The 15,810-nt window shown below is 39.0% G+C and overlaps 1 protein-coding gene across 7 annotated transcripts in view; it reads left to right on the forward strand.

The window, feature by feature from the left end:
• The window catches only part of UIMC1 (ubiquitin interaction motif containing 1), a 95,699-nt gene extending 80,775 nt beyond the window's left edge, over nucleotides 1-14,924 (forward strand). For 6 of the 7 annotated variants that reach the window (XM_032465015.1, XM_032465014.1, XM_032465017.1 and 3 more), the window contains 5 exons: nucleotides 8,824-8,908; nucleotides 11,016-11,187; nucleotides 12,710-12,773; nucleotides 13,765-13,807; nucleotides 14,332-14,924. In XM_032465015.1, the coding sequence (XP_032320906.1) occupies nucleotides 8,824-8,908; nucleotides 11,016-11,187; nucleotides 12,710-12,773; nucleotides 13,765-13,807; nucleotides 14,332-14,542 (575 nt within the window). In that variant the 3' untranslated portion in view covers nucleotides 14,543-14,924. Of the gene's footprint in view, nucleotides 1-8,823; nucleotides 8,917-11,015; nucleotides 11,188-12,709; nucleotides 12,774-13,764; nucleotides 13,808-14,331 lie in introns of those variants that run through there. The other variant, XM_032465019.1, reaches the window with a different exon arrangement.
• The last annotated feature ends 886 nt before the right edge of the window (nucleotides 14,925-15,810 follow it).

Consider the following 15,810-nt stretch of genomic DNA (forward strand, 5'->3'; position numbering starts at 1 on the left):
TATACAAGGTAAGGATACAGCACTGAACAAAAGAAATCCGTGGTCTCACGAAGCTTACATTCTCATGGGGGAAACAGATGATAAATAAAATTTAAGAAACATAAAATGAGAAAAGAGGAAAGAGAATGACCAGGGCATGGAGGGGCAGGGCTCTTAAATAAAAAGATCAAGGAAGGCTTCTTAAGGTGTTATTTGAATAGAGTCATTCTACATAAAGGGATTAAGTATATAAGACTCTAAAGCAAGAGTGTGTTTGGCATGTTTGTTAGAGCAGTAAGGAAGTCACAGTGACTGAAGTGTGGGATGAGCCACAGGGGAAAGAGGAGAGAGAAGCCATGGGGTTTTTGCACTTTTTTCTGAATATGATGAAAAGCCATAGAAGGATTGAGAGCAAGGGAGTGATGTAATCTAACTCTGGCTACTATGTGGAAAACAGTCCGTAAGAGGGACAGGAACGAAAGTAGAAGCAAAACAGACCAAACAGGAGGCTATTGCAGTGTTCCAGGCAAGGTCTAATGTTTACTTGGATCACAGTGATATATGCAAGGTGAAGAAGTTGTCAAATTTGGGGTGTATTTTTGAAGGTTGAACCTACAGGATTTGTTGGAGTATGAGAGAAAGTGTAAACTCAGAGGTGACACCAAGGTTTTGCTCCAAGCAACTAGGTTGATTGTGACTCCATTTTTTGAGGTTGGGAAATACAGGGGATCCAAAATAGCCAAAATAGCCTTAAAAAAGAACATAGTTGAGGGTTCACAGTTTTGGATTTTACAACTTACAAATCAAGACTGGCCTAAGAATAGGTAAGTCAATCTATTTATCTATCTGTCTCTGGAATAGAATTGAGAGTCCAGAATTAAAACCATACATTTATGGGCTGTCCATTTTTGACAAGGCCATAGGACAATTCAGTGGGGAGGAAAAATATCTTTTCAAGAAATGGTGCTGGGACAAATTAATATCCACATGCAAAAGAAGTTGAACCCCTACCTCACACCATATTTAAAAAAATGGATTGAAGACCTAAATGTAAGTGTTGAAACTATAAAAATCTCTTAGGAGTAAGTGTTTATGACCTTAAATTTGGCAATGGATTCTTAGATATGACACCAAAAGCACAAACAACAAAAGAAAAAAATAGATAATTGGACTTAATCAAAATTTAAACTATTGTGCATCAAAGAACACTATCCAGAAAGTGAAAAGAAAACCTACAGAGTGGGATAAAATAATTATAAATTACATATCTGATAAGGGTCTAGATTACAGAATCTATAAAGAACTCTTACCACTCAACAACAAAAAAGAACCCTAATTAAACCACCATATATAAAAATAGATTAAAAAAAGTTTCTTCTATGTAGCACAGGGAAACTATATTCAATAGCTTGTAATAACCTATAATGAGGAAAAATATGAAAATGAATATGTGTGTGTGTATGCATGGCTGGGGCATTGTGCTGTACACCAGAAATTGACACATTGTAACTAACTGTACAATTTAAAAAATTTTTTTTAAAAAGAACCCAATTAAAACAAAAGGTTTACATAGACATTTTCCCAAAGAATATATACAAATGGCCAGCAAGCACATACAAAGATGATCAACATAATTAGTCATTATGGAAATGCAAGTCAAAACCACAAGATACCACTTCATACCTACTAGAATGGCTATTGAAAAAAAAAGTGAAAATAACAAGTGTTGGTAAAAATGTGGAGAAGTTGGAACCCTAGTACATTGTTGGTGGGAATGTAAAATGGTGCAGCTGTTCTGGGAAAAAAGGAAATGAAGTTCTGTTACATGCTACAGTATGGATGAACCTTGAAAATACAGGTTAAATGAAAGAAGTCAGTCACAAAAGCCTATGTATTATGTGATTCCATTTATAAGACATGCCCAGAATAAGCAAATTCATAGAAAAGGAAAGATTAGTGGTTGCCTAGGTCTGGGAGTTTGGAGGGAAAAGGAGAATGACTGTTAATGGGAACTGGTTTCTTTTTTAGTTAATGGAAATTAATGTTATGAAATTGACACTGGTGATAGTTGCACAACTCTGAATATACTAAGAACCATGAACTATATACTTTAGTGAATTTTATAATATGTAACTTTATCTCAATAAAGTTACTATATTGGAACAAAAAAGAATGGTGACAGCAGAGGCAGGATGGATATTGAAAGTCTGAGGAAAGCAGAGATGTGAAGTAGTCTCAGCAGAATAAACTGACTGTGGAAACATTAGGACTGCTAGGCAATCACTGTCAGCCTAGCAAGGGGGCACTTGAGGCTTGTGGTCTTAAATATTAACATGAGCACAGTCAGCACCATTGTGTTGCACAGGTAGGGGAACATAATAGGTGGAGAACTGGATTTAACCAAAATTGGGTTTTGCCGGGAGTACAACAGAAATTAGAATAAATTGAGAGGATATTCAAGGGAATTGTTAGTATGATAACCGAGAAATCCAAGTTAGGTAAGAAGGAAAATGAGGACGTGATAGGGTGACGAACAACGAAACGGTGATAGACTGGAATTTGGCGTCCTAGTGGGGCTGGAGGATTATTAGAGCGAGGGAATTAGAGGGAGTGAGTTGGAAAAGAGAGGTGGTGGTGATCTTGGAAGTGGCATGATTATTATTGACAGGCTCAATCAGGGTTCGTCACTGGAACCACAGAGCACAGAAACGGAATCAACTGTTTTCCTTACTTGTCCCCAGGATGGTACATAACCGGTACTGTTCTAGATGCAGAGGACAGAGGTTAATGTATTATATACGATGGTATTAGGCTGACTTCTCTCTCAGAACCCTGCTTGAGAAAGGCTGAGATGGTATGATCCATGGGAGTTGATAGCCAAAATGTCAAGGAAGTGAGAGGACAGATACTGAGTGAGTCATACCTTAGGTTGAGCTACAAAAACTGCAGCTTCATATTCTTCAGACTAATACATAGATATTAAAATCACCAAGACTGATGGCAGAAGTGGTGAAAAGGAAGACAGTAAATGACATGTTAAAATTTTCAGTGAATGGCTAGGAAGGTGGGTGGGGTGGGTGACCAGGAGGATCGTAGATGACTACTTTAGGATAGAGTAGCAGGGGTAGCAGAATGGTTCGTGCTTCATACTAGGTTTTTCCAGTAGTCTGGAAGCAGCAATTTGGTGTGAGAGGATATTTATCCCACTTCCTGGTCAGTGGTACTGTGTTTGTAAGGAAGACGAAACAGCCAGTATTTGAGAAGGTACAAAGAGGAGAAGTACCCTCAGAGGACAGCCATCTTTCAGTTATGGTAAGAAGATGAAGGGGACACTCATACAGAGGAGGCTGAGAATATTGGGGATTTTTTTTGATCACTGACCCAAATTCCAGAGGGCAGAGTCATTTTGAGAGCAGGAGTGGGAGACTGAATCATATTAGAAAAGTCTCCCCAGAAGAGAGATTAGAGTCATGTGGGGATGAGAATCTAGGTAATGAGAGATGCTATGGGAAGCTTGACTTTCTTGGGGTATCCAAGGTAAACAGATTTAAGGCAAAACAGGATTACTCCTGGTTATCTCTTAAAGGAGCAGTGCTAGTCAGTGGAACTGTCTGAAATGACAGAAATGTTCTGTATCGGTAGGATCAAACATGGTAGCCACTAATCACATGTGGCTGTTGAGCACTTGAAATGTGGCTCATGGGACTGAGGAGCTGAATTTTAAATTATATTTAATTCTCATTAAGATTTAAATTTAAATAACTACATGTCTTAAAATGGTAGATAATGGTTAGTTCTACTGATAGCCTTTTTGTTGGGACTAGTCTGTAGGGGAAGGCTGCAGCATTGAGGCAGGCAACATGCAAGTGGAGCAGGCCTTCCCTTTTTCCTCTTAGGTCCCAGTGAGAAAATGGTAGGCTGGAGTGTGGGCAGTCTTAGCAGGAACATAAACAACTCAGTTATTTCCTGCTGAGGTGGTTTTGAAGTTGAGGAAGACAAACAGACTATCCACTGTCATTTTGCCAAATCTCTCTTTTTTGTACATATAAGTTTCACTTTCCTCAAGGAGCCATTGTCTTTACTATTTACAGTTCAAGGCTATATGTTTTAGTTTTTGATTGCTTATTCATTTTAGGTTTAAACAAATGTGCTGATGTTTACATAGTATTGGAAATTATTCTGTAATGTTTTAGTTGTTTGTCCATTCTGTTTGTACAAATCAGAATGGCAACCATTTAAGACTAAGACCTCACCCAAATTATAGACAGACTGGTAAGTATTGGTTGTAAGGATGGGCTTAAATCTTTGGATAAGTCTAAGAAATAAATATGGAACACTAATAATGAGAATTATGCAATAATAAACAACTAACGTTTTCTGAGTTCTTTCTGTGGGCTGAACACTCATACAACTTATTTGAATTACAAGATGTGATCCTTACCAAAACCCATGAGGGTAGATGTTATCATCTCATTTTGTGAGTAAGTCAGCTGATACTTAGAGAACTTAAGTAATTTGCCAACGGCAACACAGCTAGTAGAGTCCCAGCTTGGAGACCATTTCTTCTGACTCTAAAGTTGGTGCACTTTATTCTGCTGTGTGCCACTGCTTCTTTGTATCTTAACAGTGTCAAGCCAAGTCCCAAGCACGGTTCCAGAGGGCATTTTCCATCCAGTGGTATCTAAAGGCCTAAGTTAATGGTCATAGGTTTATAGGTGGCTCTCTCAGCTTTCAGTGATGTCCCTCCTCTCTGTTTTGCTTACATTGCCCTGGTAGTTGTCCTCAGACTCCATTATTACCTTTTGAAATCTTTGCCTGTTGTCACCAGCAGCTAAGTTTTTGGACTCAAGTTTCATACTGAATTCACTGCCTGCAGCTAGTTGAAATGGTTCTCTCAGTACTCGTAAACCAGAGTAGGAGGTTCCTTTAGAGCAACTTACACCTTTCTGCTCCTTTGGAGGGGCAGTAGTTTTCAAAGGGAAAATGCAGCTGCAAGACCCAGTCCAGTGTGCTCTGATCATAATGTTTAATAATAGAATTAGCATATAGTTCTTAGTCATCTACCAAGTCTTTTTTCCACCTGCCCACTTAACCACTTTTTCTCTTCCCATCCTTTAACCCTCCTATTTCCCAGGGGAGGTAGCTTGCTCTTGTAGAAGAATATATGCTTCTTTAAAGTCAAGCTCATGTTGCATTCCTGGTGCCATATTTCTTTGTTGTTGTTTTAGCTTTGTGATCTTGATCAGTTTATTGCATCATCTATAAAATACCGATAGTGATACATGCCTTGCAGGATTGTTGTAAGAAGTAGAAATTATGTTTATTAAGTCCCTGGCACAGAGAAGGTCTTCATAAAACAAGAGCCCCCTTTTCCCTTGAATCCATTGCTATGATTTAATTGGCAAATATTTATTAGTGTCTATTCTGTTGCTAGACTCTGCTAGGGATGGTGAAGAGATCAAAACAAAACCCGGAATCTCTGGATTCTGAGAGTGGTATGATGTAGAAAGGAGACTGACATATGAACAAATACCCGAAATGTGCTAGGTGCAGTAGAGATATATATATATATAAAGTGCTAGAAGTGATTAATTCTTTTTCCAGCCCTGTCTTCAGAGTGGTTTCCAAGTATTTCTTTTGGAAAAATACTTGGTACTCAAGATGGGGGTGCAAATAGAAAGAGAAGAAGGGGGAAACAACCCTTAAAGTTTTCTGTAATCTGAGATGCCAACCTTTTAAGAATTGATTTCTGCAAGGCACTTGATAAAATCTCTCATGAAGTCCTTGTATATAAGATGGAGAAAAAAATGTGGGCTGGCTGATAGAATAGGAGGTGGATTTTGAAGGTGATTATACTTCTGTGTCCAGGGTTTTTTTCTCCTGCAGTACTTTATTTTTACTTATAAAATCTCTGGGTTGGAAGAAACCTTAGAAATAGATCATCTTCTCTAAGCTGCTGTGCGCCTAAGACCTCGCTATAACCTAGTCTCTTCTTCTCCCTTTGAATTTTTTTTTCGTACCTGTGACTCATTTATTTTGTAATTAGAAGTTTGTACTTCTTAATCTCCCTCACCTATTTCTCTCCTCCCTCCACCCTCCTCTCTCCCACAACCACCTGTATCTGTGCCTCTGTTTCGATTTTGTTACATTTGTTCATTTGTTTTCTAGATTCCACATATAAGTGAAATCATATAGTATTTGTCTTTCTCTGTCTGACTTATTTCACATAGCATAATACCCTCTAGGTCTATTCCATGTTGTCATAGATGACAAGGTTTCTTTCTTTTTTTTAATAGCTGAGTAATATTCTGTGTGTCTGTGTACCTCACATCTTTATCCGTTCATCTATTCATAGGCACTTATGTTACTTCCATATCTTAGCTATTGTAAACAATCCTGTAGTGAACATAGGGGTACGTATTTTAGAATTAGTGTTTTCATTTTCTTTGGGTAAATACTTAGCCCTTTTAATTTTTAATTCAACAGTACAGAAAACTATATAGTGAAAAATATGCCTCCCTCCTATTTCAGTCCTCAGGTGTTCCTTTCATCCTTCTCAGAGACAGAAATACTGTTCATAGTTGCTTCTGTGTGTGATCATGTTTTTTTACACATATCTCTTTACACCTTGTATTATAGTTAATTGAGTTTATGTGCTGTCTTTCATAGTAAGTTGTAAACTCCTTAAGAGCAAAGGCCATGCCTTATAATTTCCTGTATCTCCCCAAATTACTTGCACATTGAAGATTCTCAATAAATATTTGCTTAAGTATTTAAAGGAAATTTAAGACAGGTTTCCCTGGTAACAGGCCAGAGTTTTCTATGTCCTTGGCCATATCATTTACAGCTATTTTCCCCCAGTGACTTGGATGAAGATGTAGAAAGCATGCTTGTCATATATGCAGACGACACAAAGCTGGGAGAGGTGATAACATCAGATGACAGAATCAAGTCTGTAGGTGATTTCAACAGACAGGAATAAATACAAAGTTCTGTTAAAGAGGGGACAGCTTAGATACCCAAGTATAGAATTAGGAGACCTTTCTTGATAACAGTTTTAAAGATGATTTGGGAGGGTAGGGTATAGGTCTTAATTGTCTTTAAGCTCAGTTTAAACCAGTAATGTACCAGGATTGTCAATAAAATAAACACAGCCTTGGCTGAATTAGTAGAACATGAGTCCAGATGGGGTAGCTTGTGGTTCTTGTGTTCTTTTTACTGGTCAGACTGTTGGAATATTGAGTCCGTTTTGGGGTGTCACACATATAAGGAGAGACTGACAAATTGGGGTATATGTAGAAGAGGTTAACTATGAAGGTAAAACATGGGTAAAGGAATCAAACGGATTTATAGTCTATCCTAGGTTCTTCTCACCAGTTGTGATAGCTTGGCAAAGTCAGTTCCTTTGAGTTTGTTTTCATACTTTTAATATAGGGCAGAATAATAACACCAGTCTCTAGAGGATCATTAAAAGGATTAGAGCTAGGCCTTCAAAAAGTTCTGCATTCCAAATCTTATTAGTACCTATTTTGAAGGTGGTTACATTTTAACAGGTCAGGCAGTTAAGTAAAACCAAAATTATAATTCAGATTGTTAAGTATTCATAGAGTTTACTTGTGGGAAAAGGGGTAAACTTATATTCATACAGCCCCCAGTAAATGCAGATTGAGCCAGATTGTTGTGTAATAGTAGAATGGATTTTCCTGGGAGGAAGTGAATTCTCCTCAGTGAATGGATATAGTCAAGTTGAGATTGTAAAATCCCTTGTCAGGAATGCTTATAGAAGGGATTTTTATGAATAGGAGGTTGGAATAGAAGGGTAGGTAAACTCTGGCCAGCCAGGGCCAAATTTAACCAGACACCTGTTTTTGTAAATAAAGTTTTACTGTAACATACCACACTCAGTTATTTATATGTTATCTGTGGCTGCCTTCCTGCTACAATGCACAGTTGAGAAGTTGTAACAGAGACCATATGGCCTGCCATGCCTAAAATATTTACTTTCTGGTCTTTTACAGAAAAATTTTGCTGATCCCTGACCTAGATAAATGTTTCATAACCTAAATTATTTTGTGAACTGATAACCTTCCTAAATTCTCTGTCATGGGGATTTCAAGTGTCAGGAGAGAAGAAGGCAAGATTTGACGTGAGATGGTCACAGTTTTCCTTGTTAATGGCAAGGAATGAAGACTGGAAAACAGTTGGTTAATTAATATTCCAAGATTCTTTAAGAGAGTATGATTTTATTAACAGACACCTTTTGGTGTGAGACAAAGTATTTGTATGCCACTTGGGCTAAAGCTGTCCATACCTTCTGGAATAAAGAGATCGTCCTGCTGTGTGGTGGAAAAGACTGGTTGTGTTAACTGTTTTGAGCTCTGGCTTCCTCACTTGTAGATGGAACGCTTCCAATGTTTTGTGAGATTGGAGCTGATGTGGGCACTCAGATGGAGCTATCATTGCTATATCCCATAAAGCACCTGTTGGAGTGTTTTCATTGAGAAAGTATAAATCCTTCCCCTGAGTGCTGCAAGTTGGAGTAGTACACAAAAACTTTTCTTGGGGTGGACTAATCTTTAGATCTCATGGAAAGGAGGGGAAAAAAATAGATCTCATTACCAAATATGGGAATATCTTGTGGCTGGCAGTTTCAGTCCATGTTATACAAGTAATATTCTCTAAACTAGAAAGGCAGAGGTTTCTGGACAGTGCACTTCTCCCAGTGGAATAGGATTTTAAACTGTTCTTCTTCCTATACATTCTGTCTTTTATATTCAGAGTTTACTGCCCACTAACAGTTTTTCTTTTTTTGTTTTGTTTCTTCTCTTCTTTTTTTGTTGAAAGTGTTGACTCGGAGACAAAAAGAGGCCAAGAGCAAGAGCAAGAGCAGCAGTGGGACAGCTGCCCAGACTTCCCTAGACATTGACAAGTAAGTAGGTATGCTGTGTTTATGGAGCTCTTGCTTAACATACCATTGCTTAGACTGAATAGGAGACCAGTTCCTCGCTTATCCTGGCTTTCTTTGGCCTGGCAATCACTTTGTTGCTTTAATGCCCGAATTTCTTTTTTGTGTTCCAGTGTAGATGCTCTCTGTATCCCTTTTTTGTTACCCTGAAAAGATCCTGCCACCTATTCCACTTCCACATTGCTCTTAGCTTTCTGTTTTCTTTGAATTTGCATATTGGTGTTTGGTGCTTTGGGGAAGCAATGAACTATTTTGCAATGTAATGGTTGAGTTGCAAAAAGTTAGGCAATATTGACGACTTCCTTGGGTTGTGGGTTGCAGCTTGACAAAGGAAGTGCATTCTAAAGTGGGGACCGTTGGGAAGGTCAAGTATAAATGCTGCTTCCTGAAAGTAAGGACATCACCGCAGTACATTAGAGCAGTTAGTCACTGCTCTAATCAGACAGAAATGTTTGTCTTTGAAACATAGGTCTTATCTTTGACTCTAAATTTTAGTGCTGCCTTCCCTAATCCAGTTGAGCAGAGGCTGATCCACTTAATTCCTTTTGAAATTCTCCTGTCATGCACTCATTCTTCTAGGACTGTATTCATCACACTATTGCAGTAATATTTTTTCTTTCATTTTTTGACATTTCTGTCTCCCTGGCTAGGCTGTGAGTTATTTGAAGGCAGATACTTACCTTCATTTTATATCCTCAGTATCTGATAAAATGTGTGTGAACAGCAATACCGGTAATAGCTATTTGTTGAGCACCTAATATTATGTTCCAGCCACCGTGCTGGGTGCTTTATTTACTTTGTAACTGTCACAATAGTTGGTAAGGTAATTACTCTTTCTTTTTTAAAAATAGATATAGAAACTGAAGAGAAATTCTGAGTAACTGGTTAAGATCATGTGGCCAGAACTGGCAAAGCCTACCTGACTTTGAAACTCATGCTTCTTTTACAGTGCTTCTGTCTCTAATGTAGTAGGGGGTTAATAAATGCTTTTTACATTAATTGATAAACCTTGAAAGGTACACTAATCTAGCTTTTCTCATAAAGCAGAGTTTTACTTGTATTCTCTCCAGTGATTATTTACTTGAGAGACGGACTTCTCCTATTTTAAAAACCTCCTAAGAGACTTCTCATTAGAGACAATGTAAATCTTCCTTGCTGTAGTAGCTGAATAGCAATGGCCAGAAGAAGTCTACGATAGCAAGCTTTGGAAAGTTTTCTTTAACTTCTTAAAACTAAAATGATCTTATGAGTCAGGCAGACCTGTCTTCTGACAATTATTAGCTATAAAACGTTGGGGAGAATAATACCTTCCTAATAGGCCAAAATTAATTGAGAAATTGTGTTTAAAGGGCCTTACACCAGTTCTCACCACAGAGAAAATACCTAGTAAATGTTCATTTTCTTCCTTTGTCTCCAATGATTCCATTTTTACCGATGTCCAGTAAACCTTACCTCAAGGACACAATTCCCTCTCTTTCCACAAACTCTGCTGTTATAAAAATATAAAAATAACTATGTATATTAAGTTATGCAGAAGCCTCTGGCAGAACCACATGGTTTTGGTAACTTCTAGTTGATGTTGAAGATTGTAGAATTAAGGAAATCAGCATATAGACAGACTTGATTTTACTAATCAGACAAGTTCATTCACCCTGGTGAAAATGTCATTTTGATTTGATGGTCTTGGTGTTCCCTTTTCTGTCTGAGTTTTTAACTTCCCTTTGAAAAAACGATTACACTTAATTTGAGGAGAGTTTGACAGAATATTTTATGTCTGAAGAGCAATCAGCATTGTTTGAAATAGTTAGAAGAGCTGTTTCATTATTACCCCACTGCTGCAACAGCAGGGTACAGAGAAACAGCCAGGGGAAACCACTAATCACTCAGTCCTTTTGATTGGCATTGGGTTAGTTTTACTGGTGTTCCTGCTGAGCGAATCTACTTTCGTTGACATGTCTTCTCCACAGAATAACTTTGAAGACATAAAAACACAATTTGAGACGTATCTAGGAGCCCAGAGGCAAAAGCAAATCTTAAAACTGCTTTTTCTCCCTTTCTTCTGATTGGCTAGGAATGAGAAGTGTTATCTCTGTAAATCCCTAGTCCCGTTCAGAGAGTACCAGTGTCATGTAGAGTCCTGTCTCCAGCTTGCAAGACGTGATCAAGAAGATGAGCCTGAAGAGAGTAGGAGAGTATGCTCAGCTGTGCGAAGGAAGCGTCCACAGTGGCTGCGGAACCCAAAGGTATGTGTGGAGTGTTTTAGGAAAGGCTACCTAACTCTGCACAGTTCTGTTCTGGGCTTTTTTTCTCTCTATCCTCCCTCCTTCCTTTTTTCTTTTATTTTTATTTTAAAACAATTTTTTGGGGGGGAAGGTAATATTTATTTATTTTATTTATTATCATTATTATTTTTTAATTTAATGGAGGTACTGGCGATCGAACCTAGGACCTGGTGCATGCTAAGCATGCGCTTTACCACTAAGCTATACCCTCCCCTCCTTCCTTTTCTTCTGTTTATCTTGAAATAAGCATTTGCACTTTGTAAAATTATTTTTTCTTTTAATTAAAAAGTAATATATGCTCATCGTAGAAAATACGAGAAGTTCAAAAGAAGTATGAAGAATTGGGGGAAATTATCACCCATAATTTAGCTACTCAAGATAACATCTTTTAGTATTTTGGCCTATTTTTCTCCAATCTTTTTTTCTATGCATTGTTAATGTAGTTGACACCATACTATATATATGTACATATATATGTGTGTGTATATATACACATATGTGTGTATATTGTATACATTTAACATTGTAACATAAGTACCTTCTTGAATTTATTTTTAAATTGTTTTTTAAAATACTCTTAATGTTTCTATCACACAGAGGCAATTAACCATTCTTATATTATTGGACATTCAGATTCTTTCCACTTCTGCTGTATTATAAGGCTGTGTTTAAAACATTAATCAGTCTTTGTACCACTGATTATTTCTTTAGAATAGATTTCCTGAAGTGGAACTCTTAGGGAAATGGATTTAAATATTTTAAAAATCTCTTGTAACATGCTGCCAAATTACTTTCCAGAAAAGATATCCAGTCATACCCCATTGTTAGGAACATACTCACTATCAACTCTGTTGAACACCTTGTGTGCTCAGTCTTAGGGTCTGTCCCTGGTCACTGGGAAGATGGATGTGCTTTCTGGGCTTTGTGATTAGAGATCAAGCAGAGCAAGTCTTGGCTTAGAAATCAGAGATCAAGCAGCAACCCCATGTTCCAGGCTTCCTGACACAGCAGTCACTGCACATGAGATGGAGAAGCCATTATCTGTCATGACAGAAGAAGAGGGGCCCCTGTGGGAATGGGGTGATTTTGAGATGATAATTTGGAATTGGAGCTTACAGGTTTGTGCTTATACCATAGAGCCAGTTTATCCTCTGGCATCACTGCCTCTAGAAGCTACCTTGAAATTTGTTTTCCATTTTAAATCTCTCACAGGTCAAAGGCTACTGTTCTCTAATACGATCTTGGTGGAATAATTTGTCTTGACTCTGGTATCCATTCTTGGATATATTCTTGGCATAAAGATGTACTCTATTTATCACAGTTTGCTTTTTTACTATTTACCCTTATTTATTAGAAAGCAGAAGACTTTCCTACAGCTGTGTCCCCCACACCTCTTCTCTCCTGGAGACAGGTGTGATCTGGGCTAAGGAAGCTATATTTTAGACTCTTTGGTGTAACGCTTTCATCTGTTTTCCTGTCACAGGAAAAAGGTCACAGTGAAGGCCGACTCCTCAGTCTCTTGGAACAGTCTGAGTACAAGGCTGCAGGTGAGGATCCCAGCACCAGTTTTCTGGGCATCTGCCTAAGGCCTTCCAGTAAGAATAACCACTACCAACTCCCCTAACTTCTTGCTGGAGTTATTTGGGTGCACATTTGACCCAGTTAGCCAGCCTTTGAGACTTGGTCTAGGTCATCTCTCCCTAAGGAAGATGGGAAAATACCCTGTTCATCATGTGTTTTGTTTTGGGCTTTATAAACGTTGAAATTTGGACTGGCTATTGATCTAGGGAGAAAACATTTCCAAATCACAGGGGAATGGCACAAGCCCCAAGTTATCTTCTAAAGGAATAGGCATTGAAAACCAGGCAGTACTACCTGTCTCTGAATGTTTTGTGCTTCATTCATGTTACCTTTAGCTTAGTGTTTCAACCTATGCTCCTGAGGGAGTGTAGGAAGTAGCTCTTGTCTCTGTGCCTAATATTTAAGGGGTAGAGTGGACTGTTTAAGAACATTGCATAGTTAGTAACACCAGCCTCCTAAGTAGGCTTTCAGTACATGTTAGCTGCTACTGTTACTGTTGTTGGTGTTAATAGTTGCTGTTGTTAAAATTTACTAGGTGTACAAGGGAAAGGAACTTTTGCTTATCATCTAGTTCTAGTAGTTCATTCCCATCAAGCAAATCTGTTGTGCCTTCTGATGACTAAAAGGCAGCATCTCTGAGCTGCATAGCCTGCTGCCTCTAGATCAGCAGGCTGTGAATCTCTGCAGGTAGCAGATTTCCCGTGTCAAGTCCTTGTTCCTCGAGTCCAGATTGGGAGTAGGTTTATTCAGTGGTTATTCATTCACAAGTGTTCACCTCAGTACTTCAGCAGCTGAGCCTGTTGGAGGCTAATGCTCCCATTCCGTTGGTCTGGGGACTGGGGATGTGAGCTACCTGGGTCAGCCTGAGGAAGAGCAGTGCCTAAAAGTATATTACCGGTGAGAAGTGTTATGATTACAGCACTACTAACAACATTATTACTTTTTCTCTCATCACAGATGCAGAGATAAAGACCAAGTTTTCAGAAACAGGAGCCTTCGGGTAAATTGGAGTGTGCACTTAAGTGTGACTGTCAGCCATTCTAGAAAAGCAGAGGCCCAGTCCTCTGTTCTGTGTACAGTTTGGTATTTAAACTATTAAAGTAGAAAACTGTGCAACCGTGTGACCTCTCTCTATATAACTCTGTGACCCCCTGTAAACCTGGGCGAAGAATTGGACAGCTCCCTCACTTCACTCTGGTGTTGAAACAAGCAGAGGAAAAGCTGTCTTACTCCTCCCTGCCTTTCTGTCCCTACCCCGCCCTGGTATTCTGACTGAGAATTCAAACAGCTTGGAAATTTGAGTCTGAATCCTCATTTTCTCACTGCCTGTGTGGCTTTGGGTATATGGTTTCCCCAATGTCCTCATCTGTGAAAGGGGAATGATAGTACTTACCTGGCTGGATTATTCCAAAGATTACGTGAACTGATAGTATATGTAAAAGCCGCTGGTACAACGCGTGACACATACTCAGTGCTTATTAGCAGGTGTGTATTGCGTTCTGATTTTTTTCTCCTTCTCTCTAGGGCGCCTTCACCAGGGGTAGAAGAGGCAGGCTGCAGCAAAGAAATGCAGAGTTCCCTTGCACATCTTGACTTAAATGAGTCTCCCATCAAGTCTTTTGTTTCTATTTCAGAAGCCACAGATTGCTTAGTGGACTTCAAGAAGCAACTTACTGTCCGGCCAGGTAGTCGGACACGGACCAAAGCCGGCAGAGGAAAAAGGAGGAAATCCTAAATTTCTAGGGTCTGAAGGTTGACAAAACCATTAGCCATAGGGGTGGGCCAAGTTCATTAAGCCTTAGTGGCCTCCAGTTCATTGTCGAGCAAGTTCTGACCCTGCAGTTTTTGCCACCAGCACACACTCAGCATTCTGGTTTTTATGTTTTCTATGAGCTATACAGACACCTGTGTATAGTATTCTGTTTTATTATAACAGTCTGTTTGAATTAACTTATAGTTAAAAGAAAATTTAAATATATTTATCTATGTTTGTATGAAATCTTATTTCAGTAAGATGGAGATGCTGCTTTTTGTCTCTGTGTTGTGGGGCTTGAGGGAGGGATATTTTAATTTTGGAGCTAGTTCTCAGACTCATAAATTACATGTTTCGGAATGAATTCCATTACTGGTCTTTGACACACTACCTATATTCACTGAAAGTATAGTGCACAATTCTGAACACTGTGTGGTTACTCCCTTGACTTTTTCTGACATCATTCTGGAAGATGACAGGGCATTGAGTTCTACTTCTGTTCTGTTATCCCTACCACTCAGTGACCTGTCATTTCATCTTGCTGCCTCACCCAGTTAAGAATTCTCAGGCAGAGCATAGGACCTTTAAGGGATATGTCCTACCATTCTTGTCAGGAATTGGTAAGTGAACACTCAGTTGTTAGTTCCTATAGAATTATTTTTTCTTCCTGGATTAACCAGTGAGCATGCCTTGCATATTCATCTGCTAAAACCGAGATTGGTTCTCTTGTTGTCAGAGGGCATAGCAGCAACAGGAAATAGCTTCTAGTTCAGTACATTAGTAGAAGGGTGCTCATTCTTGACCACATCGCCCAGGAGCTTCCAGTGCAGTACAGAGATGTAGTCTTTCCTCAGCGCACAGGCATACTCCAAAGATGAGAGGATATTGAATGGCAGAAGCAACTACCTGAGGGGAGATGACCAAACAAAGATGTTAAGGAAGCTAGCTTTGGCCCAAGCTGATTTGAAGATGTCGTGGAAGGTGGTATGAGGTGGCTGCCGACCAGGAAAGGATCCTGGGACAAAGTAAACAGAACACCTTTCAGACTCTCCTAACTTCTGGTTTACCAAGTCCAAAGTTTTCTTTTCCTTTGTTGTAAAACAAACGTGAGGTGTGTGTAGAGTAGGGAGTTCAGAGAGAGCTAGATGTAAGGCACAGCACAGGCCTTTAACATGCTGTTTCCTGCCTAATGTCTTTGCACACAAGCTCTTTGAGTTAGAAGAAGGCAGGATGGCAGGCTCGTGCTGCTC

This window comes from Camelus ferus, chromosome 22 (genome assembly GCF_009834535.1).
Source record: "Camelus ferus isolate YT-003-E chromosome 22, BCGSAC_Cfer_1.0, whole genome shotgun sequence".
Taxonomy (NCBI): Eukaryota; Metazoa; Chordata; class Mammalia; order Artiodactyla; family Camelidae; genus Camelus; species Camelus ferus.